Source organism: Anoplophora glabripennis, unplaced genomic scaffold (assembly GCF_000390285.2).
Source record: "Anoplophora glabripennis isolate ALB-LARVAE unplaced genomic scaffold, Agla_2.0 scaffold1, whole genome shotgun sequence".
Classification (NCBI taxonomy): Eukaryota; Metazoa; Arthropoda; class Insecta; order Coleoptera; family Cerambycidae; genus Anoplophora; species Anoplophora glabripennis.
This window is the reverse complement of record NW_019417028.1, coordinates 4782093-4809586: the sequence shown is the minus strand read 5'-3', so window position 1 is coordinate 4809586 and position 27494 is coordinate 4782093. Positions and strand designations below refer to the sequence as shown.

The 27494-nt window shown below is 40.6% G+C and overlaps 4 protein-coding genes and 1 long non-coding RNA gene across 6 annotated transcripts; 2 read left to right on the top strand and 3 right to left on the bottom strand.

The window, feature by feature from the left end:
* Positions 1–2195: 2195 nt before the first annotated feature.
* Positions 2196–3293, bottom strand: LOC111692109. Of its 2 annotated transcripts, none has more exons than XR_002763139.1 (3): positions 3167–3293; positions 2606–2948; positions 2196–2481 (listed from the first exon to the last, which is right to left on the bottom strand). It is a non-coding gene; the product is annotated as an uncharacterized LOC111692109 (long non-coding RNA). The 2 variants fall into 2 exon arrangements; XR_002763138.1 differs by lacking the exon at positions 3167–3293 and adding an exon at positions 3028–3160.
* Positions 3294–7457: 4164 nt separating this feature from the next.
* On the bottom strand, positions 7458–17742 carry LOC108903649 (titin). Its single transcript, XM_018705929.1, has 6 exons — positions 17602–17742; positions 17091–17308; positions 16634–16838; positions 16250–16326; positions 15666–15869; positions 7458–15586 (listed from the first exon to the last, which is right to left on the bottom strand). The coding sequence occupies exons 3-6, from the start codon at positions 16801–16803 to the stop codon at positions 7857–7859; spliced, it is 8181 nt and encodes a 2726-aa protein (XP_018561445.1). The 5' UTR covers positions 16804–16838; positions 17091–17308; positions 17602–17742; the 3' UTR covers positions 7458–7856.
* A 431-nt stretch (positions 17743–18173) lies between these two features.
* On the top strand, positions 18174–20050 carry LOC108905030 (beta-centractin). Its single transcript, XM_018707831.1, has 6 exons — positions 18174–18298; positions 18357–18421; positions 18472–18798; positions 18860–19003; positions 19137–19539; positions 19594–20050. Exons 1-6 carry the CDS (start codon positions 18251–18253, stop codon positions 19735–19737), a joined length of 1131 nt encoding a protein of 376 aa, XP_018563347.1. The 5' UTR covers positions 18174–18250; the 3' UTR covers positions 19738–20050.
* Positions 20051–20268: 218 nt separating this feature from the next.
* Positions 20269–24476, top strand: LOC108903819 (coiled-coil domain-containing protein 186). Its single transcript, XM_018706162.1, has 9 exons — positions 20269–20771; positions 21277–21609; positions 21658–21793; positions 21849–22146; positions 22231–22651; positions 22707–22838; positions 22906–23124; positions 23800–23949; positions 24026–24476. The coding sequence occupies exons 1-9, from the start codon at positions 20403–20405 to the stop codon at positions 24083–24085; spliced, it is 2118 nt and encodes a 705-aa protein (XP_018561678.1). The 5' UTR covers positions 20269–20402; the 3' UTR covers positions 24086–24476.
* A 55-nt stretch (positions 24477–24531) lies between these two features.
* On the bottom strand, positions 24532–27329 carry LOC108904944 (tubulin alpha-4 chain-like). Its single transcript, XM_018707711.1, has 5 exons — positions 27218–27329; positions 26847–27066; positions 26487–26788; positions 26033–26432; positions 24532–24977 (listed from the first exon to the last, which is right to left on the bottom strand). Exons 1-5 carry the CDS (start codon positions 27218–27220, stop codon positions 24544–24546), a joined length of 1359 nt encoding a protein of 452 aa, XP_018563227.1. The 5' UTR covers positions 27221–27329; the 3' UTR covers positions 24532–24543.
* Positions 27330–27494: the final 165 nt, after the last annotated feature.

Genomic DNA, 27494 nt, shown 5'->3' with positions numbered 1-27494 from the left:
GCGCGCGTTTAAAAACCATGTTTGATGCGGCCTTCGGAATCACCCCGTATACTTCATACTATTTTAAAAATGTCCCCCTTAAGGCGCCTAAAAATTATTCTCTATCTGTATGGAATAGGAATAATATTATCACTATTGGCCCGCCCTGTATGAATATTTCTAGTAATGGAAAAAAAACTTTAAATATGCAGGTATTGAATGTTGCGAACAATAATTAAAAAAGTAAATAGTTTTTATATAATATTTTATTTAAAACAAATAATTCAATATTCTTATTTAACTAACTACGAAATGTTAACATATCATTAATAAAATAATATATTTTAAAATATCAAATGCAACTGTTATCGGATTAATTATTATTCACCCTATTGAATACAACAGTTTTTGGTGCCACGGTGTATATTTCCAAACAACAGTCCCAGTCCGAAACATACCTAATTATTTGTGGTGGGGCGCAAGAGAATGAGAGCGATCCAACTAGTGGGGACTTTAAGTTGCCCTTCATTGTACTACTATCGAAATAAATGAAATGGACCCCTGAGTTTGGAAACCGATATTAAGAAAACGTAGAGGTAAAAAATTTGGAAATTTGGACCATATATAGCCTCACTATTACTCTATTTTGTGTTAAAATTTCAGTTAGTTTCGTTATCCCATTCTTTAGTTATTAATGAAAATGTTGAAAAAATCTCGGTTTTCTGTCTGCAAAATTGATACCTCTCACTTTAACTCGTCGTAATTTTTATGTTAATTGATAAAAAAAAACAAATTTTTATTGACGATAAGTCGAACTATTGTCTTTAGTACTGTGAAGGTTATTTGTCTCAAAAGCTCTTCTTTTTTTTATTCTTAAGCAATACAGAAGGGAGTGCTATCTCCGTAAATATTGCATTCTTTAAAAATCTTTGGGTACTTTAATTACATATATTTCAAATACATAATTTGATTAAAAGTTAAGTTCCTGTTTTAAGAGATTCATAATTACTAAAATTCCAGCTAAAATTTAAGCACAACACTATCTTCGTACCACAAAATCGATACACTTTATTTTATTTATTTAAAACTGGAAAACAATTGTCTTGAAGTTTGTTAAATGTTTCACAATAATAGCTGTTTACATTTTTTCCGTAGGACAAGTCTGCCACGTGCACAAATGGTATGCAGCAGATGTTTAGCGTTAGGTTAAGCGCTGTTGTCACATTGTGATCAAACTCCCCACTATTAATACTCGCTGTATTTTGAAAACTGTTAATCTTACGCCTCTACATACAACTTGTTTGTTCACTTCGTGATCAAAGTTTGTAGATAATCTAAAATACGTAAAAATTCTTTGCAAAAAGAACAGTGCATGCTTTGTGCCATGTACTCTATGTCGACTAGTTGATGCCCTCGAACGGTGTATGGAGGTTCTGGCTCCACAATCTTCTCTTTAAACGGTTTTTTCCTACTTTTGCTATTTTCTGCTCTAATTTTCATGCACTCATACTTTCTTTTAGCCACAAATTGTTCTTTCTACCTTTTATGTTCTTTATTCTACATTTTATGGGTTAAAGCAATCAGTTGTGCGAGCAATCCAGAGATATGGAGTAGGGAGAATGAGCGTCAAGATGCGCAAACTTGTTAATAAAGGAGGTCGCCATTTTGAAGTCTTAGATACGAGGGGGTACTATATTACATTACCAGGTCAGTTCTAAAATTTCAAATTAGAAACGCACATAACTTTACATTAAATTTTGAAATGAAATATGAACTAACAAATACGTACTTTTGAAATTTTCAATTACATATGAATTATTTTTCATAATTTTCTAGGTATATCTGAATATTTATTATATAATAAAAAATTAAATTTTCATATATGCACTTCATAAAAAATATATTAAATACTATATTACTCAAGAACAACGGCTAGAGTTGTATCATAACTGCATAGGATATTATTACCTATCATATGTATAAATCTGCACACACTCCGACATTGTGCTTATCTTTTACATTGAATGATACTTTAATTATGTTATAACTATCTTGTTTCACAGAAGGTTCAACAGAGAATATTAATCACACCAATAATAATATATTTTTGATACGATAAACTTTAACAGATTGCGGTAGGTACTCAATTTATATGAAATAAAAAAAAATTGTGATGTAGTTCCTAAATATTTTGTATATTAAAATAAAACACTGTATAACGTAACATATTTATTTACTGATGGTTGAAAATAATTATTTAATTTTTGTCTTAATGCAGGGCCTTGAATAATCCGTCCTTAATTTCGTTTCGTAAAGACTGAACGGTAAGTTTCCTGTCTACGTTTCAGTTTAACATTTTTCGTTGCAACTGTAGAAGGAGATATACTGCAAAGATATTTTCATTATTAAAGTTATCCATTAAAGTATGTTTTCATTGCCATAATACTCCTTCTCTTAGCACTACTATCAGTACTAGTGTTACCATTCGATGTATTCTGAACACTGAAAATAAAATTACTGTAAATATTATTTCTTAATTTATTAGGTCCGTATCAAACAATTTGGCAGGGTACGTATTTAACATCCTTAGCATTACTACTATTTTTAAATTACAAATCTTTATTACCTTAAATTCAGTTGTCTCTTCTTTTTACGTTGTACCTACTCGAACTTCAGTAACGTTATAGGTCAAAGATGATTCACTTGATTGTAACATCAATTTGGTCAAAGCTCCTGTATTAATTGAACTCGATAAAGTACTCTTGCTTAAAATGGAAGAAGATACACCACAAAATAATTTTATGGAAGGTGCAGAGTTGGGTCGTACTATTTTTCTTCCACAAAAGGGGAGAAAATCATCCGCTTTAAAGTGTTCAGAGCAAATTACGTTATTTTTTGTCCATACCCAATTTTCTTTTTCGATAGAAAGAACCTTGTCCTTGTCCAGTAAAGTTTCATTTCTAGGAAAGCTAGAAATAAAAAAATTACATGTTTACAATAAAAATTTAGAATAAAAAGTGGAAATATCTTATTTTTGTGTACAGCTACCTAAATATTTAGAAATGTTTTGTATTGGACATCTTCTGCAATTTGCGCTTCCTTTCACAGTACAAAGCACAAGACATATTTAAAGTTCAATAAAAACGAAATTTACAAACAAAAATATGAATAACCTCAAAAAACACACCTGTGAACCTAACGTCAACAACAACTGCGTCACTGCGTGACGTAAAAGCCTTCAAAATGTCTGCGCCCGTAGCGTCCCTAGAAAAGTGGATGCGCACTCGTCGAAGCTCATTCTCCCCTACTCCATATCTCTGGAGCAATCACATAGTATAATATATACATACATGACAAGGACTGCCAACTTACAAATAATAAACCCAGCACACGTGCGCTATTGCCAAGTTTCTGTTGCAACTTTTGGCATATTTATGCATATTGGATAAAAAATAATAATTGAGAAATGGAAATATATAATTTTAAGTATTTTAAACTCGATTTTATTCAATATATACAAGCGAGTATTTCAACCTACTTATTTTCTAGCCATAAAGAATATTTTTCTTCGCGTTTACAGCAATGATTTTATAACACGGTAAGCATAGTAATTTTTTAATTGTTTGATCGTCAAAATATCGTAATTCGCGTTTATTTTCCGGTTTTGTAACATCGCCACGCAGAATATCGCCCCCAGATCGCGTCAGAACGCAACCTTAAATAAATCAGCAACCGTCAGACATGAGCGAAGGTGCGATAATCGTCGGGGAACTGCGAGGAACGTTAATCTTTTAATTAATACGCCGGCAATTAATGGCTATTAAGGATCGCGCCTTGGAAAACTTGTTACGAGAACTCTAATTACGGCGCGGATCTAACTTATTCCTGTTGTAATTCGGGAAAACGTGAAAACTTTCGACAAACAACCGAACAAACCCGCCGGAACGTATACCTACGTGTTTTCTCCGGTGCCGGATTTATATTCCGGAGGTGAGCAGTTAAAATTACTTTAGTACTTTCAGATTAGTCGCATAATGTATTTATGACTGGTAAGTTTAGCCGCTAGTTCGGGTTCCTTTGCATAGGAGTGCAGTCGCTTTTGCGAACGGTTTTTACTTGGTATACTTCAGGGGCAAGCTGTTCCCAATTTGTGATTTTTACCTATTGCAGTTTCACCATCAAGAACGGCGGTGACAACATTTTTAACATTAAGGCGATCTGTACAAACCTGAGAGGTACCCGAAGCCACGCCAATTTCTTTATTGGTAGATTTAACAAAAAGCTATCGAGTTTCATTGTTTTTTCTCAAAAAAATGCCTTTTTATAGCGAAGGGAAATTATTGAAAAAAACTCCTTAGTTGCAAAATTAAATACGCCCTTAATTTATAATTTTTAGTATTTTATTGCATGTACTAAAAGAGAATAAAAAAAAAACTTCAATTTAAAAAAAGACGTCACGATTCGTTAATAAACAGCGGAGTTACGGGCTTTAAAAAGATAGCAGTGTTCTTACTGGAATTATATCTTAAAATAATTATTTTATTGTAAATAAACAATGTTTTATTTGGTCGATTTCTTTATTTTGGCTAAACATATTAGTTATAACCTGATAGATAGCCAAAGTGCTCCGTATACACGTTATTGATTATTTATATTACTAACAAACATTTAAAGTTTAAACTGACAAGAAGTTAGGTTAGTTTTTTTTTTAATGTAAAATGTAAAGCGTACCAAAAAGATCTAAATAGTAAAAAGTGATGCCATTAAAGTTTAACTCTTACCTGCTAAACTGGATTGACTGTTTCTGGACTCTTGTAGCACACTGCACAAACAAGTATTTTTTTATAAAATAATTTAAAAGACTATTATTATCGACGAGGTAACCAGGATACACCGATTTGCTTGATTTGAAATCTTTAACACTAACTATTATATTAATATTTATTGATATTTCAGGTATTAAAGAGCAAATTTAGGGATGCAAAGAATTTTAAATTAACCGCGTCATTTTAATAAATTAGTTATCAAGCGGCACCTATCTGAGCACAGTAGAATTAGGCCGTTGTTATTTGCTACAGCAGAATTTGTCACTCCGTCCCTCAGCGCCATCTATGTATGTATAGTGATAGTAACTGATTTTAAAAATTTTTAAACAAATACCTTTATCATTTTTAAATTTGCTGTTTTTCTGTATCAAACTTATTTTATCCTGGTAAGCTGTACTCTTTAATAGAAAATTTTTAATTGTGTTACACAGTTTTTTGTAATGTTTGCTAGAAAATACCTTTCTGAAGTTTGGTGTTAAAATTAAAAAAAAATGAAGCAAATTTTTGGTGAAACATAATTTTCTATAAAAGAAAATCAGGATTTTTCCCAAAAAATGTATTTTTTAGACATATCTTTTTAAATAGATGTTCAATTGTTTTTCTAATTGCATATTCTGATACCGCAGGACTTTTTATATACATATATATGATTATATTTTGTTCCATTTAAATATCGTAATAACATATGGATCAGTGTTACAATAAATATTGAGACACGTTGTATAGGAAAATCTTAATTTTGGAAAATATTATTGCTTCGTCTTCGACAAGTTTTCGCATAACACCCTATATTGAAGTTTTTCTTTAAATGCTTTCTGTTCGTACAATTATTCACATACTTACCTTAAGTACGATTCCCCGCTGGAAATATCAGCTCGATACACTAGATCTGCCTTGTATGAATCAATGTTGCACGGGAATTCTGAATTTCTTTGTACGAAAGGACAAGTGTCAATGAATCAATATTTCAAATATTTTATTATTATTGTGTGGCAGTTAAGGACGAAAGGGCAATTTGCCTGGAATGAAAACCACCGATCGTCTGCTCGTTTCAAAAGTTAGAACTCCCTCTGCAAATATTTTCAAGACGGTTTCGTATTCCCTCCCTTAGAATAGCGAATTTTGCTACTAGGCTATTAATTATGTCATATGGTATGGAACTACAACGTTGATGGGTTTTTATTGCATGAATCCTTCAAATGGTTATTTAGAATGAAAAAACTACGAAGCGCTATTAAATTAGAGGGTGGAAATTGGAGATAGGGGTGAAAATGCAACCCTTACGGTTTTTTGAGTATATCTCGAAAGCGAAGCAAAATTTGAGGATATTGCATAGGAAAAATTTTGTAAAAATAGCTTATTTAAAAAATTTATTTGCTGCAAAATATATTAAAAACAATTTAACAAAAAAATGGAAAAAATTCATTTTTTTTTTACTTTTATGCAAATAACTTTTTTCTGAGCAGAAATAGGTATAGGTATTGCTTCATAGAAAAAAAAGTATATAAAATTTCCTACAAAATGCTGGGTTATAAAAGTTTTTTCGATGAAAATAGACTGAGTTATGGTCGTTCAAACTTTGCCTTTTTTTTCGGTTTTTAATGAATTTATGACAATATTGTTTTAATACTTATTTTTGAGTATGAAATTCATTTTTATTTAATAAAGACGTATGTTAAATTAATTCATCAATAAGAAATAAAAGTTATATGGTTTTAAATATATATTAAACAAATTAATAACTACTTTTTCTTAAAAAATGTTTTTTTGTAGCATTGCCACAGAAAAAATTAATTTTACTTTTTGCTAAAAAATTCAAACACTAATCTAAAATTAAACTGTAATTCTAAGAATTTTTGTGTTTAAAACCCTAAAAATATTTTTCTTACCGTAAAAACCTTCTTATAAACACTTTGGATTTTGTAAATATGCAGCAAACAAAATATGCAGTTTATACCATTACACACTTTTCTAGATTAACCGAACAATCTAGTAATTACGCACACTTAGAAATATTCTTGTGAAAACGAAACTGCTCGTTTCGAAAGTTAACACCTCCCCCTGCAAATATTTTCAAATGACGGTTTCGTATTCCCTCCCTTAGAACAGCGAATTTCGCTACTATGAAAGCTTACCTGAAGCGCTTTCAAAGAAAAACAATCGAGATTGATTGAAGGCTACAGTTAAGGACAAAAGGGCGATTTGCCTGGAATGAAAACCACCGATCGTCTGCTCGTTTCAAAAGTTAAGACCTCCCGCTGCAAATATTTTCAAGACGGTTTCGTATTCCCTCCCTTAGAACAGCGAATTTCGCTACTATGAAGGCTTACCTGAAGCGCTTTCAGAGAAAAACAATTGAGATTGATCGATGGCTACAGTTAAGGACAAAAGGGCGATTTGCCTGGAATGAAAACCACCAATCGTCTGCTCGTTTCAAAAGTTAAGACCTCCCGCTGCAAATATTTTCAAATGACCGTTTCGTATTCCCTCCCTTAGAACAGCGAATTTCGCTACTGTAAGAGCTTACCTGAAGCGTTTTTTCCAAAAAAAAACAAATTGTGAGATTGATCGATAGCTAAGGAGGAAAGGGCGAAGAAAACTTTGCCTGGAATGAAAACCACCGAGCGTTAAAGAAAACAATTATTATTAACTTTCATTTTTTTTAATAAAATTATACATAAAGATAAAATTTAAATTATGTATCTTGTATTCTACATGATCTTAGTCTCCTAAAAAATAGAGTGAAATTTATGTCCAGTACCTTATAGAAAATAAAGAAACAATCGATCACACATGACACATAACTCTAGTAGTAGGCTAGGGTAGGTACGACGACTATATGCGTTAACTTTATGTGCTTACATGGAAACCTATATCGGTACAATAAAAAAACTATGAATAAAAGCTTCCTTTATGTACAAAATCGTACATAAATAACAAACTATGTACAAACGTAACCAGAAATCAAAAACATGTTCAGCACTGCCTGCCACTTAATACCTACTCACCCTATACATTATTATTTACAATGCCCCCTCCCGTCCAAATTACTCAGTCGAATTTACACTTTTTGTTCTTCCCGTCGCCGGCGTCGCCGAGGCCCCGCTTCAACGAATCCAAGTCCCTCGACAGATCCAAGGACTTCGTCACGATCCGCGGCTGCAACGGTATCTCGCACGAACCCTCGCTGGAAGTGTCGGCTTGCGACAGATCCGTCGTGTCCTCGTCTTTCGAGGCGTTGTCGCTGGCGTCGGGGGTGCTCTGCAAGGAGGGAACGTCGGCGCCGCCCTTCCCCGTGAAATTCTGGCTGACCTCCGGCAGGTCGAACATTTCGGGCGGCGGTTCGCTCAGCGAACTGCACATCTCGCCGCCCAGCGTGAACCGGCCCTCCTCCTCCCCCAGGAAACCTTCCGACTCCTTGTCCTTGTCTTTCGGGGGGTCCTCCTTCTGTTCCTCCTCGGTCTTTTTACCCGCCGTTTCCTCCACGACGTCCTCGGTGAGAAGAGGCATGCTGCCGTTGAATGGCTTCTGTGACATCTCCACCGAGTCGTCCAACGTCGGAAGGGAATAAACGTAAGAGGGACTGTTCACGTCCGTCGATACCGCCGATATGGTCGTCTCGGATATGGGCAGGGCCAGATCCAGGTTAGTCTGCAGCTCGTTGGCGATCATCTGCGACACCTGCTGGTTGGCGACGGTCTGAGAGATGTTCGGGTCGGTTATGGTGATGGGAAGGTCGACGTTCTTTGGTACTTGGGTTAAAATGTCCGCCTCGTCGTCGGGTATCTTCTTGTTGTTGGTGCTGGGCACCTCTAGGGGCGTCATGATGGGCGAGCTCAACGTTAAGCTGGTTTCCAGCACGTTTCCCACATTCATGGGATACAAAGCGTTGGTCGGGCTCAGCTGGGAAACGATCTTGCTCTGGGTGCTGCTCGGGTGCTCCTGTTGGAACACGTCGGTATCGGCCAGCGCCGCGGCGAGGATATCTTGGTTCTTGCTTGGTTGCGTGGCGAAGATCGGATTGCCGCCACCCTCGGTATTCTCCGTTACGTTCGCGCTGTCGTTGTTCATCGACAACAACATCTGGTTGTCGGTGTTGGTGTTGATGAGGATCTGTTGGCCGTCGGCCTGTATCAGTATGCTGTTGCCCTCGGCGTTAGCGAGGATATTCGCTAGGTCCGTGGTGCCCTCTGTCAGGGATTCCAAGAACTTCTGCGTGGCTATCGGATCGCCGGTTACGATCAACTGTTGGCCCGAGTCGCCGTTGGTGCTCGCAGCGACTTGCTCCGTTGTCGGTACAATTTTTTGTTCTGCCGTGTCGGATATTTCCGTCGTGACGGAAGGCTCTGGTACGGTTACCGGTACAGGTTGCGGTGCAGGTTCTACTTCCACCGACTTGACGGGTTCCGGGAGCTCGGGTGGTTTTATAATGGCCGCTTGGGGTTGTTCGCTCGACCCGCTTTGGTCGAATTGTAGGACCATGTTGCTCAGGTCGCCTCCTAGTCCGAGGTTCGGATCGAGAGACATCAACGCCTCGCTGTTGAGCGGCGTAAGATTGCCCGATTCGTCTAGGGTCACGAGCATGTAAGACTGCGGCTGACCGTCTACCGTCTCGCTAGGCAGAGCCAGGATCTGACCTTCGGTGATGGTCGTTTGGTTGCCGACCGCGTCCTGGATCACCAGTTGGTTCAAAGGCCTTTCGGTTTGTTGCGCTTTAGTTTCTTCCGACAGCAGGCTAGACGCGGCTTTCGCTTCACTCGCTTCGGTTTTCTTCGCTGCGGTTGTCGATACGCTGACCACCGTTTCCTGTTTGGGCGAGTGGTGGATACCGGTTAGCGGCGGTGGCCCTCTGGGCTTCACCTCCACCCGTTTCGAGTACGAACGTCTCAAAGTTCCCTTAGGCGCCGTTTTCTCTATGTCCACCGCTTTTTGTTGCGAGCTGAACTTCATCCCGCTACTCGCTTTGATAGCTTTCAGCTGTTCCGCCACCTGCTTGTCGAGTAGTTCGTCGTCGGTTCCTTGGATCTTTCTCACGGTCTGCCCGTGTTGGTTCTTTATTAGGATGGTTTTCTGAGGTTTGCCGGCGGGCGCTCCTAGTTTCGGCGCTGCAGCGGTCGTTCTTTTCGTCACGGTCTTAGCGGTCCTCCCTTGGATGCCTATAACTTGCTGACCGGTCGTGGTGATCAATCCTTGGGCGGTGTTCGGCCCTACCAGGACCTTCTGGCCTATTATAGTGGGTGTTTTAGATACGACCCCGCTCGTGCTCGCTTCCGCTACCGACACACCCTTGGACGCAAGGATGCTCTTCTGCATCACGTTGCTTTTGACGATGGTCTTGGTAACTTTCTGGTTCTGGTACCCGAGCATCTTCTGCTGCGCCGGAGTGAGTAACAGGCGTTGTTGCTGGCCCTGCTGGTTAGTAACGATCATTATCTTGTTGCCGCTGGGCTCCGGGGCGATGTTCGGCACTTTCTGAACGAGCCCCGTAGGAACCGGAGCTTTCTTAACGATCGTCGGCTTCTTCGAGAGGTATTTCGTCGGCGGTATGCTGCTCTGCGGCACGATTATGTATTTCCCGGGTTTGGCGGTGTTCGGGTGCAAGGGCGAGTTCTTGGCGACTTTGCCGCTGAAAGTTTGCAGGATCCTGGGCGGTTTGTGCTTGGTGATGGTGACGGTTTTGTTAGTAGCGACTTGGCTCGTTACGGTCGTTACGATTCTGCTCGGGGCGGGTCGTTTCGGCGCTTTCTCCGCGACGGTGACCTTGGCGTCGCTCCCGATCACTATCGGCATCTTTTCTATGCTCTCCGGGGTGAGGATCTCGTCCGAGAGCACGATGGGCATCGAGTTTATATCGAAAATGTTGTCGTCGGGCTGCGCCTCGGTAACGTTAGGTTGGATAATCTCCCCCGCCGGGGTTATGATGGTTTGCTGTAATATTTTCGCCTTGCCCGGGGCTTTGGCGGAAGTGACTTTTGATTTGGTTTCTTCCTCTTCCAAGTTGGATTTGCTAGGGTCCTTGTGGATAACGAACGCCTCGACGTTTTCGAAGTCCTCCATCGGCTTCCGCAGTTTTAATTTTGACGTGTCGGTGGCCGGTTTAACGATCTGCTCAGACAGTATTATCGGTTTGCCGACGCCCAACTTGGATTTTGACGAATATTTGGTGGTTTTGGAAGGCGGGACGGCTTGCGCCTTGACTGGCAATTTGCTGAGTAGTTCGGGAACGGGGTGGACGCTCGCGATCATGCTTTTGGCTGCCGAAGCTTTCGCCTTGGACTCTGTCGTGAGCCTCTCCAACAGTTTAGAAGTCGTAGACTTGACAGACGTCTTGGAAGTTTTCTCCTTCTCCCTGAACTCCTTGTAGTCCTGCTCGAATTCCGCGGGAACGTCTTTCTTCAAGTTTTTGGCGCAGACGATCTGAGACGGGATGTGCTCCTCGAAATCGCATATATCGTCCACCATAGTCGTCTTCTTCGGTGGGTGAGTGAACTCTTTCGGTTTCTTTTCCGTGTCGGAATTCCCCTCGAGTATATTTATCAGCTCGAGGCGCCCGTAAGTGCTCTCCTTCTTCTGGTCGAAGCGTTTCATCTGCTTCGTCAGGGCCTTCGCAGTGAATTCCGTCCCTTTCGAGTTGAAATCCGCCTTGCCTAGGTCGCACGAGGTGTCCGTCGTGCTGTTGCTGTTGCTGTCGCTGAGCGAATCGGAAAAGTCCATGGAGAAGTTGGACAGCGTCGCCGGCCTCTTGGGGCTGATCACCTGCTCGGAGGTGATCTCGACCTGCCCGTCGGCCAGATCCTTCTCCGAGACGACCGTCAGGTTGCCCTCGATCGGCACCATCTCCGATTCCGGCAGCACGGGGGGCGACGGCTTGGCTTCCTTCTCCTTGGGCATCAGGTCTTCGTTGCTCTCCAGGTCCGCTTTGATCTCGGACAGCGTCGCGAGGGCCAGGGCGGACATCTCCTCCCTGCTGGAGAGGATCGACAGGTTGGTCTGGATGGAGAACTTGAAGCTCTCCACCGAGCTGCTGGCGCACTGGATCTCCACCTCGTTGTGGTGGTCTTTGTCTTTGTCCAGGTCCTCGTTACTATCGACGTCTTCGGGTTTTTCCCGGGCAGCGTCGGGTTCCGTGCTTTTCCCCGCTTTTTCTTCGATTTCTTTGCCGATAACGTCCGTCTCTGCGATATCGACGACGAGTTCGCTCTCCATTTTAATTTCTTCGTCGTATCTCTCAAACTCCCCAGTATTTTTCTTTTCTTTGACGCTCTTATCAGTTTCCACCGCTGCCGGTTCCGTTTCCATTATTTCAACTTTTCCGCCTTGTCCTTCATCCTTAACCTCTTCGTTTTCTACATCTACTTCGGAACCGACTTTATCGAACGTCTCCAAAGCGGGCGAGGTAACTTTTACTTCTTCCTCAGCATATTCTCCCTCTTTTAGTTTCTTTTCTAAAGGCGCAAAGTCTTCAGGTTGCGGTTCCGCCACGGTACCGCTTTTCGTAGGGCTGAGGGGGACGCCACCTTCCGATATTTTCCTCTTTTTGCTCTTCTTGGGAGGCGTTACGATGGCATCTTGAGGCAGACTGGCTTCCGCTTCATTAATTGGCGATATAACTAGAGAATCCTCCACTTCGATATGTTCCTCTGTGATCGGGACCGCTTCCGGTCCGACTTTATTAGAGGCGACGGTCTCACTCTCGGTTGATGGCACGACGGACGTTTCTTCGATATTTGCCGAGGGATCGTCCGTAACAGGGCTTTCTTCTACGACGGAAGAAGCATCTTGCGGATGCAAGTCCGTAACTTCTTCAATTACTCTTTCGTTCTCTTCTTGCACAGCTCCGAGTTCCATTTTCTGAGGAACTTCTTCAAGAGTTGCTTCCTCTACGACTTCCTCTCGACGAACCTCGTTCGTTTCTACGGAAAACTCTGTTTCTTGAGGAGTTTCTTGAGGAGTTTCTTTAACTTCGGTCGCTTCGGTATAGGCCGACGGCAAAATATCCACCACTTCGACTTCCTCGTTAACCAACATCTGCGACTCCTCGATTATCTCGTCTTTCTTTGAAGCGGTATCATTCTCATCGACTTGCAGGGGTAAGAGTTCAGTCAGTTGCGGTTCGGTGCTTTCCGCTTCCTTTGCCGTCGTTTCTGCTACTTCCAAAACCTCGTGTGGTTGCGGAACGTCATCGCGTGGTTGGGGAACGTCATCGCCTTTTTGCGGAACGTCATCGTCTTTTTGCGAAACATCATCGTCTTTTTGCGAAACATCATCGCGTGGTTGCGGAACGTCATCGCCTTTTGGCGGAACGTCATCGCGCGGTAGCGGAACATCATCGCGCGGTTGCGGAACATCATCGCCCGATTGCGGAACGTCATCGTGTGGTTGCGGAACGTCATCGCGTGGTTGTGGAACGTCATCGCGTGATATAGGAACATCATCGCTTGGTGTAAGGACGTCATCGCGTGGTGTCGATACATCTTCGTATTGTATAGAAACGTCATCGCATGGTGTCGGAACATCATCGTGTGGTATCGAAACGTCGTCGGGTGGCGTGGGAACGTCATCGCGTGGCGTAGGAACGTCGTCGCGTGACGTCGGAACGTCATCGGATGGCGTCAAAATGTCGGAAAGCGTCGAACTGGATTCGCCCAAGATAATATCGTTAATTTTGCGCGCGTCATCTATCAATTCCAACTCTACGTTTGTTTGGTTGTTTGTGGATTCGTCCACCGTCTGCTTTTCAATTTCTGTAGTGACCGGATCCTCCGGGGCGGCGTCTTGGAGCACAAACAAGTTCCTGTCCTTCTTGGGGTGGCTTCCCCTCCTGGACCACTTGTTCTTCTTCGGTGGCACCACTTCTTTGACCGACTGGCTATCTCTCAGTCTATCTTCGTTATTCGATTGTGGCGTTTCCGATTTTTGCTCGACTTTGTGCTTGCTGGCATCTTTCCTGTACGATTCCAGTATTTTGCTACGCGGCGTCCTGTGACTGGTAACCCTCTCGGTTTTCGTCTTCTCCAAACTGTTAACCGACGATTTCGCTTCCGGTTCCGCAGTTGCCGGATTAACTTCCGTCTCGGCCGGTTTAGGTTTCGCGTCCTTTATCTTTGACATTATCTTGTTCTTGGACACGGCGTTTATCCTGGCCTCCTCGATGATCTTCGACATTATCTTGCTCTTCAGCTTGGATAGCTGGATGGTGGAATCGGGCGAATCCCGCTCGTCCGAGTTATCCGAATCGTAATTTTTCGAGGAGCCGCCGGTGAATTCCGTCCTGGCTTCCTCAAAGTCGAAACCGCTGTCGTACTTCTCGTTCTTAGACGTCTCCAGCTGCTCCTCCTCCCTGCGTCTTATCTCGTTCTGCATCAGCTCGAAATCCTCGAAGGACTTGACGAACCGCTTCTTGGGGTTCGTCAGTTTCGTGGCGACCTCCGTCGAGTCCTTTCTCTCGGGCTTGGGCGGGGAGCCCGCCTCTTCTGCCTTATCCGGAAACTTTATGGTCTTGATATTGTGAAAATTTTGCTCGCACTTGAGAGTGTTCTGGACGTCGGGCAGATCCGGCACCGAAGTTATCTCCATCAGTTCGTGGAAGGCGGCGCTCATGTCCTCCCCCTTGTCTTTGGGGGTTTCTTTTATCGGTTCGGGATCCGCGGTTTCAGACGACTTCTTCCTCGTCACTTTGGGGATGACCCGCGGGATCTTCCTTCCCGAGGTAGCATTGCCGACGATCGTGTCTTCCTCGTCGTCTTCATCGAAATCGAAGCATGACTTGATGGCTTCGTGCATGTCCCTATTCATCGTCTGCTTGGACGTGTCTTCGTCCGTGTCGGATTTTTGGGAGGCCGCATTCTCTTCGTCGTCTTTTTTAACGTTTTCTTGTTCTCCGTCCACTTTATCGACCTCTTCTTCGTCTTTCTTCTCGCTTGCTTTGTCGTCGACGTCGGTAGAATCGTCTTCGAGGGTGCTGAGAAGCTTCTCGGTGGATAAATGTTCCTCGACGGGTTTTACAGGTTCATTCTGTGCATTCGCCTCGTCCAGTTCACCCGATACGTCGTTCAGAACCTCCTCGATGGTTTGGGAAGGCGATCTTGGCTCGTCCAACGGGCGTATTGGCTTACTCGTCTCGTCGGCAGTTTCCGTTTCGCTTTGATCCGGCCCGGCAGTTTTATCCAGCGTGTCCGATGCTTTCAGCGAATCGTCCAATGTAAGTTGCGGTATAGAAGAATAGTCCATCAATTTGTTGGATTTATCCTCTGTCGGCTCCGACTCGTTCATTTTATCGAGGCCAAAATCCATGTCCTCGTCCTCGCTGTCCTCCCACGCCTCCAACAACTCGCTGCGGATGTCCTTCTTGGGCGCCTCCTCTTCCGCTTTCTTTATTTTGGTCTTCTTGGCGCCCTGGGACTTGGGCTTCCTCTTCTTCTGTCGCACCGGCTCGGAATCGCTGGTGCTGGTGTCGGAATTGGAGCCCCTGGACTTCTTCGACTTCTCCTTGCGCCGTCTGACGGTCTGCTTATTTTTCCGGGCCGAGGACAGGTAGACGCCCTGGATGTGCGATTTCGTGTGGAGGATCATGACTTCCAGTCGTTTCGTGCTGAAGCTGCACGAGTGGCAGTTAAAGTCTTGCTCCAGCTCCCTGTTGATGCGGATGACCTCTTCGTCTTCCCTATCGCCGGGTATTCTGTCTTTCCCGGGGTACTGGATGCAGATATACGCCCGGTAATCATCCACTCCCAGGAATCTCCTGTGCGTGATGTGCGACGTGTCTTTCTTGCCGCTCGATTCTGGAAAACCCACAAAATAGTCGGTAATTTAACGGAAAAAAGCAAAGCAAGTGTTGCCGCTTGTAAAACGGTTACTTACTGTTTGTGTTGGAACGTTTCTTGCTCTTGGAGGAGCTGTTTTTCGGACTAGGAGTCCCGAAGATCTCGGCGGCATAGTTTCGCTTCTTCTCGGGCAAAAACATCGGATTGCTCAAGATGTTGGGGTTTCCACCCACCTTTTCCTCCGCCTTTAGGACGTCTTTGGGAAATTTCTCCATGTGGGGGAGTTTAGCTCGATAAGCAGCTAAAAAGGATAGAATTCCGTAACAAATTGCGCTAGAAATATTATTAATTGGAACAGAAGAATAAATTATAAAAAAAAATTTATACATATAAAATAATCCTCATAAATTGCAGTGAAATATTTGTGTTACATAAATTTCATATAAAAAATTCCAAAAAGTTAATAATTACAAAAGTAAACATGTTCAGATTTTTTTTATTAAAATTATAAAAAAAAAAGTTATTGATTAAATTGATTACCATTTAAAAAATTCAAAACACTTCTTACCAAAAGATGTTTCCATTAAAACAAATTGGTTCAAAAAAAATAAATTTGTGATAACGAATGGATTATAATTTTAGATTTTAGCATCAAGACAAAAAGCAAAATTTTGTACGTACCCATTCCCTTTTTGATAAACTCATTCTTCTTATCGCAGTTATAAGGGTAGATGTTGGTCCAAGTCTTCACATACTCACTGGAAGAGAAAATTTTTAAGAAATCAAGCTAGGGACACGCATTTATTTAAATATAAATACAATTTATTCACAGTCGATATGACAATGATTTTTATTACTACAAAATATAAACATATTTTATCAAACGATGTGCTTTATAGCCGCATTCCTCGCTAATGTTTTGTTCGACAGCTCACAAGGTAGATAATTTTATCTTTAAAAATGTTTAGACTCAGCAACAACGGTACAACCTGAACAAAATTTTTAACACACGGAAGCTAGGTATTGAAAACTTTAAAATAAAAATTAGAGTGTTCGATTACTTACTAAGAGTCCTCATCGAAAAATTTGACGATAACGAGTGGGGGCTTTTTAAAATCCAGTACTTCACTGGGCAATTCTTCTGCGTTTTTAACCTCACCAGGCCACCAACTAGATCCCAGTTTCACCCAGACAACCTCTCCACTGTCATAACTTTCTCTGGTCTCTTCATTCATTTTTGCTGGTTTCACAGCTTCATCAATGTTTACACCTAGAAATCATACACTCACGACGTAAAATAATTGTCAAAATAATTGTTTCACTTTGCGAGGCAACTCAGTGTAGAACTTTATTGTTGCTTTAACAACTACAATCTGAGAAAAAATCATCTGATTTTTCTAGTTACAGACCCCCAAAATCAGCAGTTTCGGAGATCAACAACCAGTCACAAGATTTTAATTTTTACACGCTGACGGTATTAGTTACTGTTTTAAGGTAATTTTGGCACAAATCACATACATACCGTGTTTATTTTTCTTCGCAATTGAGTACAATTTCACTTGTCACAGACGTACATGATTATCCCATAATCCTTTGCTGTTTGGCGTCGCCATGTTGCCAACCCAACAAAGTTTATAAACAATCACACCTTGACAATTTATCGGTTAATAAAACAAACTCGCTCCTGTCTTTGATTAATATAGATATAAAATCCACTTCTTCGTCTAAAATGTCATAAATCTGCAAATAAAAACCCTTTAATCCACGATTTGTTAATATTTATAACCTCATTTACATTGGTAGCCCTGAAATTGGGTGCATTGTACACTCCCAAATAAAGTAGTTGTTAAAATGTCGTCTAAGCATTGTTTTAGTTTTGGATCCAAAGACCCCAAACGTACTTATATTAAAAACAACCCCTAAAGTAATAAACAAATTTATAGCTTGTTAATATTAATATTGTTAGTGTTAGCTAAGTTACATTCTAGGATTAGGAGCTTTTTTTCAAGGCTGTCCATTTTTAATGAGCTTACCGGTAGCTACAAAGGAAGAAATCTCATAATGCGAAAACCACAAACGAATTTTTTTAAAACTCTCTTATTAACGAAACCCCAATTATGCTAAAACGTATTTGTTTATCAGCTTCGAAATGCATTAACTGACATATCAGCATGTTGAAGTCACACGTAATAAATTACCGGTTGGTAGGTTCTGAAATTTTCGAAAAAGACTTGATGTAATCATGAAGTACAAAATTACTGAAAGTTCTGTAATCTGGACATTTATTAGTCATAAGAAGTCAGTACCAATTAACTCACTACATATAAACAAACATTTAAATATGTTAACAGAGCATATTTAGAAGATATTGGTAATTTATTAATAATGAAATAGACTTAAAAATATTTCAGAGGTATTTTAGATTTTTAATTATTGATTATTGAAATATAAATAAATAAATGAGTGAATGATGAATGAATTCGTTGTGCGTACAATCCAAATTGTACTGGAATATCTATCGTCTTGGTGATTCCGAACGCGATATGTAACAGTTCTATACTTAGGGATTTTTCGTCTTATTTTTTGCCTTTATGATTCACTCGTTTGACGTTTCAAAATTTGATTGACATTTGTCAGTAGTTAAGTAGAAAAAGGTGTGTAAAATAAATATTTTTGTATAAAATGGAAGCCTACGATGTAATTGTAAATCAACCGGTTGTGATAGATAACGTAAGGGGACCATATTTCGATCTGTAACTTTGTTCATTGTTTACAAAACTATTTTCAGGGCACTGGCGTGATAAAGGCAGGCTTTGCCGGAGATCAGATCCCGAAATGCAGGTTTCCAAACTAGTAAGTACCTTCTAATAAACCCACATAAATTTTACACATAACATCCGTAGTGTTGGTAGACCAAAACATACCCGTGTAATGGCGGGTGCCCTAGAAGGAGATTTATTCATAGGACCTAAGGCTGAGGAACATCGGGGTTTACTTTCAATTAAATACCCAATGGAACACGGTATCGTCACAGACTGGAACGATATGGAGAAGATTTGGAGCTACATCTACAGCAAAGACCAGTTGTCCACTTTCTCCGAAGAGCATCCCGTGTTACTGACTGAGGCACCTTTAAATCCAAGACCGAACAGGGAAAAGGCAGCTGAAATCCTATTCGAAACTTTCAACGTTCCAGCCCTGTTTATCTCAATGCAAGCTGTACTTAGTTTGTAAGTATGTTTTATGTGTTTGCGTCTCTGTATGTCAGCCGGTATAAATTTTTTATTTCAGATATTCCACAGGAAGAACTACGGGAGTAGTGCTTGACTCAGGTGATGGCGTTACACATTCGGTGCCTATTTACGAAGGATTCGCTCTGCCACACAGTATTATGCGGTCTGATATCGCCGGACGTGACGTTTCCAGATACTTAAGGTACGTACTTTTGAATCAAGTAAACCATGGCCAATAAAATAACAATCGCAATGCCGTCAGTGCAATTGTTTTATTATCGTCATGGCAGCCTATTCTTTATTGAAAGAAAACTGTATTGCTTTGCGATTGGCAGGTTGTTGCTTCGAAAAGAGGGCATAATCTTCCGAACGACAGCCGAGTTCGAATCCGTGAGGACCCTCAAGGAAAAGGCGTGCTATCTGGCCAACAATCCCATCAAGGAGGAATCGGTAGAGACGGAGCAGATAAACTACACCTTACCCGACGGCAGCGTTATTAAAGTAGGTCCGGCTAGATTCAGGGCCCCCGAGATACTGTTCAAGCCCGACCTGATAGGAGAGGAGTGCGAGGGATTGCACGAAGTCCTGATGTACTCAATTCAAAAGTCCGATCTGGACCTTAGGAAGGTGCTATTCAAAAACATCGTGTTGTCGGGCGGTTCTACTTTATTCAAGGGCTTCGGGGACAGGCTTCTGTCGGAAATAAAGAAAATGTCGCCAAAGGAGACTCAAATAAAGGTGGGAGGAGGTGTACGGCGTGTTAAATAGTGTAAAACATTTTTAAATTTTCAGATATCAGCCCCACAAGAGAGGCTGTACTCGACCTGGATCGGGGGCTCGATCCTGGCATCTCTGGACACCTTCAAGAAGATGTGGGTGTCGAAACGCGAATTTGACGAGGAAGGCCAAAGGGCTATACATCGGAAAACGTTCTAGTTAAATAACTCAAATTTATCTCGTATGATCCTGTTATCTGCAACATAATTTTTTTGTCTAACATCAATTTTTATTTTTATTTCTATTTATTTATTATTTTATAGTTGTATCTTCGTAATTATTTGGTATATTATGTGAGCGAAGAAAAAATAGTGAATAATTTGTGTTAAGCTTTAATATCGTGTTTATAGTACTTTTTTATATATGAAATAATATACTTTTCTTATACAAGCACAATAACATGTACGCAGCTTTAAAAGATGTAAATTCCATTGATACCTATTCTTTTTTAAATAAAACATGTATTAACGTTCCACGTCTTCTTAATTTAAAAAAAAAACTGCCCAGTCTCGAAGTCGTTCCAACTTTACCGAGTTGGCCATGCTCTTCTTGATACAACCTCTACTATTATAGTGGCCTTGGAAGTAGGTCACATCATCGATTTTTTCAGGCCTTACAACTTTCAAAATGTCCGACAAAATCAATCACAAAAAATTTGTAAAAGTTGGCAATGCAGATTGATGTCTTCTCTTAACCTAACCTAAATCTGTGTCAGTAAATTGTCAAAGTAGATAATGTTTATTTTTACGGCTGATAAATGATTTATAGAACCTTGATTATGAGCAAATAATTTGGTGAGCTAGCTTGTAATTAATCTTCCCAAAATGAGCGAAAAATTGGATTTAAATTGCGAAAATGAGACCCATATGTTAGAAGTTAACATTCCAGAAGTGAAAACTGACCATAATGAAAACTTGGAACACAACAAAATTTATAAAGCGGTGGTATTTATTAATCAGGGAACAGACAAACTTGTGGAAGATGAAAATGGTAGTAACCAAGATCTGACTGTTGACGTATTAGAAAGTACAGGTAGGACGAAAGTTGAGACTGATTTTGATAATAAACTGACTGAAACTATAGCATATCAGCAAAAGATTATTGAGCAAAACACTGATAAAATTAAGGGGTTCGAGGAGAAATGCACGTATTTGGAACAGCAGAGGAAGGAGTTGATATCTCAATTGGAGCAGGTAACTGTTTTTTGCTATACTTTCTAAAGCTTAGTGTGTGATACAACGAAGTATATCTTTACCGAATTTGATTTTTCGTTGTCATTCTGTTTTTCCCTGCATTCTAAATCACTTCAAATGTATTAATATAAAATCATTATTCGTCTTGAAACAACTCGAATATTTTTAGAAATAGGAAATTCTCGGATTTCTAAAATCTTGTTCTTTCTTAGTTTTTTACGTTTTGTTTTTTAAGTTTTGTTTTAAACAATGTTTTATTTTAACTTATTGTTAATTTGAATTGCAAATTCGACAGTTTTTGGAACTATTCTTTATTTTCATGTTGGACTCTCGCTATAATATATCAACTATCTGTCAATTTTGTCACAAACCAATGAAATTCGTGGAAAGGTTGAAATTATTTAAATTTTTTCGCAAAATCATACCCGCTATCTTTTTTCATATAAAAACTGCGGATTTCATTTTAAAATGAACCAGCCTTTGTAAAAGTAAACATTTTTGTAAGGCTGTGAAACAAAAAGATGCCGCAATAAAAGAAAAAGAGGTAATGGTGATGCGATACGCCGTCGGCGAGAAAAACGTCCTGAAGGAGAAGCAACAAAGGGAACTCGCCGAGAAAAAGTACAAAGAGGCTACGCGTGACAACGAGATATTCCAGCACAAGGTGCAGACCATGGTATCGGAGAAAGCGAGGATTTGCCAGATGCTAGACAACAAGTGTTACGAACACAAAACCGTCCAGCAGGAATTAGAACGAACCAAAGCGGACTTGTCGGCGCTAGAAACCAAACTGAAATGGTCTCAGAATAGCTTGAAATCGGAGATCGAGGCGCACAAGGTACTGAATCTCCTTTACCTTCCAACAAATCATACCGTTCTCTTTTAGGAATGTCAGGGTAAGGTAGAATCATTAAATTCGAAGCTGCAAGAGGTGCAAGATCAAATTGAACAGGCCAAACGTGACGCAGAGGACTCCATCAAATCATTCCAACACTCCCAAGAAAACAGAGCGTTCGTATTAGGTAGCGACAGCTCGAAAACTCGTAAGTTACGTTCGATAATCGTATATCGTTACAGATCAGCAAGTAAAAGAGCAACAAGCGTCACTGATACTCCTCAAGCATGAAAAGAAGGATAGAGAACAGCAGGTAAAAGCCCTGCAGAGTGACCTGCAACGATTGCAAACCAAACAGAAGGACATGCTGCAGGAGAACAACGACTTGTCGCTGAAGGTTCAACAGTTGGAGAGGGAACGTCTGGAAACCGAACAAAAACTGAGCGAACTGAGAGGCTGCGCCGATCAACAACGGCAAGACTTCGCAGACCTACAGGCCAAGACCGTGCAACTGGAACAGTTAAAACTGCAGTTGAAACAGTGAGTACATGTCCACTGTTTTAAAATCGATGCCTACGGTACATTTGACCTACTTTTTTTAAAACTAGCTTTGTTTTTATTTAGCGAGCAGGATCAGTTGGCAGCCTGCAAGGAACAAGTGAACCTACTCAAACAGAGGAACTCCGAGTTGGAATCTGACATGGAGTCGTGCCGGGTCCGCGAGGCGGAGCTGCTTTTGTTCACGCAACAGCTCACCGACAAGAACGTGAGGCTGCAGTCGGAATTTACCTCCATGGAGACTAAAGTGCAGCAGTTGACTTGCGAGCAGACCCTGCTAAAGAGACAGATCAAGGAACAGGAGACCAAAGCCAGTATGTTGTCCGCCAAGTTGTCCGAGGAGAGGCTGAAGTACGGCGAGGAAGTTGAATCGCTCACGAGAAACTTGGAGGAGAAGACAAAGTCGTTTGAGCAGTGCAAGCAGGAGGCCGTGGATCAGAAGGGGGAGAACGTGTTGATGAAACGGAAGTTCGAGATGTCCTTAAGGGTCGGTTTGTTTTATCGTCGTTTTGTGATTGATTTTTACGATTTAAATGTCGCAGGAAGTGAACAAGGAGCTGCAGCAGTGCCGTAAGAAGCTGGAGTACTTCGAGAGTATGGAGAACACGAGCAGGAGCAGTTCGAATTCGTCCTTGAACGGAGCCGAACGGTCGGTAGAACCGGAACAAGTGAAGGTGCGGTTTTTTATAGAAAAATTGTAATATACTCGTATTTGTAAATTTTCTGATTTTTCTCTTTAAGGTGATCCAACCCGATGCCCAGATAGACAAACAGGCGCTCATAGAGCACATCGTGAAGCTGCAGAGGATCAGCGCCAAGAAGTCGGAGAAGCTGGACTTTCTCGAGGAGCACGTCAACACCCTGGTGGCGGAGCTCCAGAGGAAATCCAAGCTGTTGCAGAATTACATATTGCGGGAGCAGGCCGGGACCCTCACTTCCAATTCGATGGACAGCAACAAGGTTAGTTCGGAATTTTTTAAGTCACGTCGTTCGTTATAAGCACGTTCGAGAGCTTGGGGAATATTTTTATTGCTATCGTTTCGCTCGGGGAAATTATTTCGGAGCTCTCGGACGTCTCGTGCTATTTTGGTGGTGGTAAATTTTTATTTTTCTGTTTCTACTACAACGTTTCAGACGTCGAAATTTTGGTAAGTGTATCGCTTGTCTGTCATTTGATTCTTGTTTTTTTTTCTTGCACCTTCGTCCCTACGGAATTGCACAAAGTTTTGGCGGTAACGTCGGAGTAATGTTTCCGTCAGGTTTATTTTTCGACGTTTTTAGTTTCTTTTGGTTTGTTTTTTTTATTTATTCGAAACGACTGATCGAATGCCGCAATTAATTGTTCTCGTCAAAAAAGGCAAAATCAAGTTTTTTGGATAATTTTTTTAAAATATTTTAATTGCTCCAAGGGCATTCTAATTTTGGCAAAAAAAACTTTAGAGTATAATAAAACAACACACCAAATTTCATTAAAATCGGTTCGATAGTTTTCGCAAAATAATTTTTTGAAGAAAATTATGAAAAAACATTTTAGAATTTTCAAAATTTTAATAGGAACCTCCTCGCATTATTGTTTTTTTTTTGTACGAATTGGACATAATGGTTGAACGATAACGTGAAAATGCGTTTTCACAGGCGAAGCTAGCCAAACTGAACGGTGTGATGGCCTCAATGTACAGCTCCCGAGTCGTGGACGACAGTCTCACGCTCGAATTGTCGTTGGACATCAACAGGAAGCTACAGGCTGTACTCGAGGACGCACTGCTTAAAAATATCACTTTAAAGGTAGGATTTTTAGGGCGAAATGCGTTTCGGTGCTTGGACGTCGAAGGAAAACTAAAAACCGTGACTTTTTTTTCAGGAAAATGTAGATACTCTAGGTTCCGAGATCGACAGGTTAACAAAACTGCTAAAATCATGAAGCTGTTCTACGATCCCGCTGTAGAAAAAAATAAATAAGTATTAATCCGTGTATAAAAGTATTTCTTAATGTTTATGATCTCAGTAATTTAATTGTTATTGTAAAAATATTATGTAATTGAAGAGTATCTGAAAAAGAGACGTTACAAGGAATTTTAATATCGTTTAAGTCGACTAGTCATTGCCGTACCAAGTATTTGGTAGTTTCTCGAAATGAATTGTAAGAAAAGCAAAAAATTGTCCAAACTGCCAACTCGGCGAAAGAAATCCCCCAAAGTTAATTTAAAAACTTACTTTCAGCGATTAACACTAAGCAACAGTGAAACCCGTTAGCATTTTTATTTTTTTTATTGTAATCTCAAATAAATCCTACCAAATATTACCAAATTTTTTCTTCCCAAACCTTGAAAACTCGTACGCAGCCCTTCACTTCTGAAATAAAACGAATTTCCAATCCCGTCAATCCGTTTTCGCCTCGGGTTCTTCCGAACTGGCAAAATCCATAGTTTCCGCCGCCACTTCCTGGTAATCCTTCTCCAGCGTCGCCAGGTTCTCCCTCGCCTCTCCAAACTCGCCTTCCTCCATTCCCTCGCCGATGTACCAGTGAACGAAGGCACGTTTGGCGTACATCAAGTCGAACTTCTTGTTCAGTTTCTTCCATGCCGATTCTATGGCTGTGGTGTTGGAGAGCATGCAGACTGCCCTTTGGACGCCTGCCAGGTCGCCGCCTTCCACCACTGTGGGCGGCTGGTAGTTTATTCCCACCTTGAAGCCCGTGGGGCACCAGTCGACGAACCTTACGTTGCTCTTCGCCTTCATCTGGGCTATGGACGCGTTTACGTCTTTTGGCACGACGTCGCCCCGGTAGAGAAGGCAACACGCCATGTATTTGCCTAAAAATAATCGAATTGCAGTTCGAAATTACAAACACGATGATTTGAATGTTTGGTTACATTTAGCTGTTTAAGTTTAACAGGTTGGTATTAAATTTCAATTGTGGAGGGGAGAATGCGATCACTGATCTTATAGATGCAGATCTGAAATCTTTTTATTCAAGAAATGTATAGAAACTGCGGAAATAAACGAAAAGATGGCGCTGTTTTTTCAAGCAGCTGATCACTTTATTTAATTTTAAATATTGAGGGTATTTAATTAAGGTATTTCATATGATTTCACGATGATTTGAATGTTTGGTTACATTTAGCTGTTTAAGTTTAACAGGTTGGTATTAAATTTCAATTGTGGAGGGGAGAATGCGATCACTGATCTTATAGATGCAGATCTGAAATCTTTTTATTCAAGAAATGTATAGAAACTGCGGAAATAAACGAAAAGATGGCGCTGTTTTTTCAAGCAGCTGATCACTTTATTTAATTTTAAATATTGAGGGTATTTAATTAAGGTATTTCATACGCCCCTCTGGCCAAACTAATTTCTTCTTAAAGAAAGCAGATAAAATGTAAACAAACACGTGTATAACTGAAGAAAAACTAGTGTGGTGTGCCTACGCGCAATGTGTGACGTCACAAACGAGACCCTGAGGAAATCAAAGCATATTATATTGACATGAAAATGTAATAATTTTCTGTAGTTTTTCTAATAAATGCCACATTTTCAGAACTGTTGCAACATAAACAACTCCACATCATTCATTTTGTTGTGCAAAGCAACTAAAGCTTCAAATTTCAATTTTGATGTTAAATTTAAGGTTATGTTTACGTTTAGATTTTACATACTGAAACTGACTTTTTAAACGAGATTCATGCTATATGTAAATGTGGAAATTACACGTTTGTTGTCTTACGTATCACGATCAACTTCAATATTTTGTTTATATTTAATATACTATACACTTTGTGACAACTCGAAATCTCGTTACTGACGTCATGCGTCATAGGACGAAACTGAGCCGGTTGGCGAGCACACCACGGGTTTTAACGAGACTTACCTTCTCTGGGATCGCATTTCACCATCTGGTTCGTCGGTTCGAAAAGCTCGGCGGTTATCTCTGCCACCGACATTCCTTCGTGATAGGCCTTTTCAGAAGACACGACAGGCGCGTAGGAGGCCAGAGGGAAGTGTATCCTCGGATAAGGCACCAAATTGGTCTGGAATTCCGTTAGGTCTACATTAAGGGCACCGTCGAACCTTAAAGACGCTGTAATCGATGACACCACTTGGCTGATGAGCCTATTCAAATTGATATAATCGGGTCGTTCTATGCCTAACTTTCGTCTACATATATCGTAGATGGCCTCATTGTCTACCATAAAGGCACAGTCTGAGTGGCTCAAGGTAGAATGGGTGGTAAGTATCGAGTTGTAAGGCTCCACTACAGCCGTGCACACCTGAAACGTATTTTTTTTATATCTGCATTGGGCATATTTATCGTGTTAATGTACCTGGGGAGCTGGATAGACCACGAATTCCAGTTTGCTCTTCTTCCCAAAGTCCTGCGACAACTTTTCCATCAACAGAGATGAGAATCCAGAGCCAGTACCGCCTCCAAAGGAATGGAAAACGAAGAAGCCTTGCAATCCGTGACAATTTTCCGCTAGCTTGTACAGTCGTTCCATAACAATGTTCAGCATTTCCTTACCAATGCTGTAGTGGCCTCTGGCGTAGTTGTTAGCTGCGTCTTCCTTGCCCGTTATGAGTTGTTCTGGATGGTAGAGTTTCTTGTAGTAGCCCGTACGTACTTCATCTGAAATATAAAAACAATGTTCAGATATGTTATAGAGAGCTAAAGAACATTTATGTACCGACTACGGTAGGTTCTAGGTCTACCATCACAGCTCTAGGTACTAACTTCCCATTTTCTACTTCAGAAAAGAATGTTCCATAGCAATTGTCAGACGCAACTTCCTTCTGTACGCTGATAGTACCATCTGGTTGTATTCCATGTTCCAGGCAGTATAGTTCCCACGTGGAATTACCTATTTGGACCCCAGCTTGGCCAATATGAACGGATATACATTCCCTCTAGAAAGTTAGTCAATTTATTTTGATAACTACAACATTTAATTCTTATTTTATCTCAAAATCAAGACCCCACTTTAACTTCTTCTTTGTTTTGTACATAATACATTTTTTTGGAATTGTTTTGAAAGGTTCTTAAAAATCATCAACTCACCATTTTGCCGGTGAAAAACTGGAATTTAGAGGTGTATATCTACCACGAAAGGACTGCCACGGAAATTTTTATTCCGCCACAATTTTTGAATTTTAAGTTTGTCAAATAGTTAATTTTGAAAATTGTCAAACTAAAAATTTCCAATGTTTTGAACGTATCTGTGGTAACGACATAAAGCACCAATGTCTTCTAGATCTGTATCACTTTCCCACAATAATTACATACCAAGACTAGAAATTTCCCAAAAAGGTGTAAGTGCAATTGGATTTTAAATTGG

Bases quoted from the DNA above. Each gene is read 5' to 3' on its own strand.
- LOC108903819 (XM_018706162.1), top strand. From the start codon at position 20,403: ATGAGCGAAAAATTGGATTTAAATTGCGAAAATGAGACCCATATGTTA. The intron at 20,772-21,276 runs GTAACTGTTTTT...CATTTTTGTAAG, and splicing joins TGATATCTCAATTGGAGCAG to GCTGTGAAACAAAAAGATGC. The intron at 21,794-21,848 runs GTAGCGACAGCT...ATATCGTTACAG, and splicing joins AAACAGAGCGTTCGTATTAG to ATCAGCAAGTAAAAGAGCAA.
- LOC108904944 (XM_018707711.1), bottom strand. The intron at 26,789-26,846 runs GTACATAAATGT...TTTATATTTCAG, and splicing joins CCTAGAACCTACCGTAGTCG to ATGAAGTACGTACGGGCTAC. The intron at 26,433-26,486 runs GTACATTAACAC...AATACGTTTCAG, and splicing joins TGGTCTATCCAGCTCCCCAG to GTGTGCACGGCTGTAGTGGA.
- LOC108903649 (XM_018705929.1), bottom strand. From the start codon at position 16,803: ATGAATGAAGAGACCAGAGAAAGTTATGACAGTGGAGAGGTTGTCTGG. The intron at 16,327-16,633 runs GTAAGTAATCGA...TTTCTCTTCCAG, and splicing joins TTTTTCGATGAGGACTCTTA to TGAGTATGTGAAGACTTGGA. The intron at 15,870-16,249 runs GTACGTACAAAA...TATCCTTTTTAG, and splicing joins GTTTATCAAAAAGGGAATGG to CTGCTTATCGAGCTAAACTC.
- LOC108905030 (XM_018707831.1), top strand. From the start codon at position 18,251: ATGGAAGCCTACGATGTAATTGTAAATCAACCGGTTGTGATAGATAAC. The intron at 18,422-18,471 runs GTAAGTACCTTC...TAACATCCGTAG, and splicing joins AAATGCAGGTTTCCAAACTA to TGTTGGTAGACCAAAACATA. The intron at 18,799-18,859 runs GTAAGTATGTTT...TTTTTATTTCAG, and splicing joins ATGCAAGCTGTACTTAGTTT to ATATTCCACAGGAAGAACTA.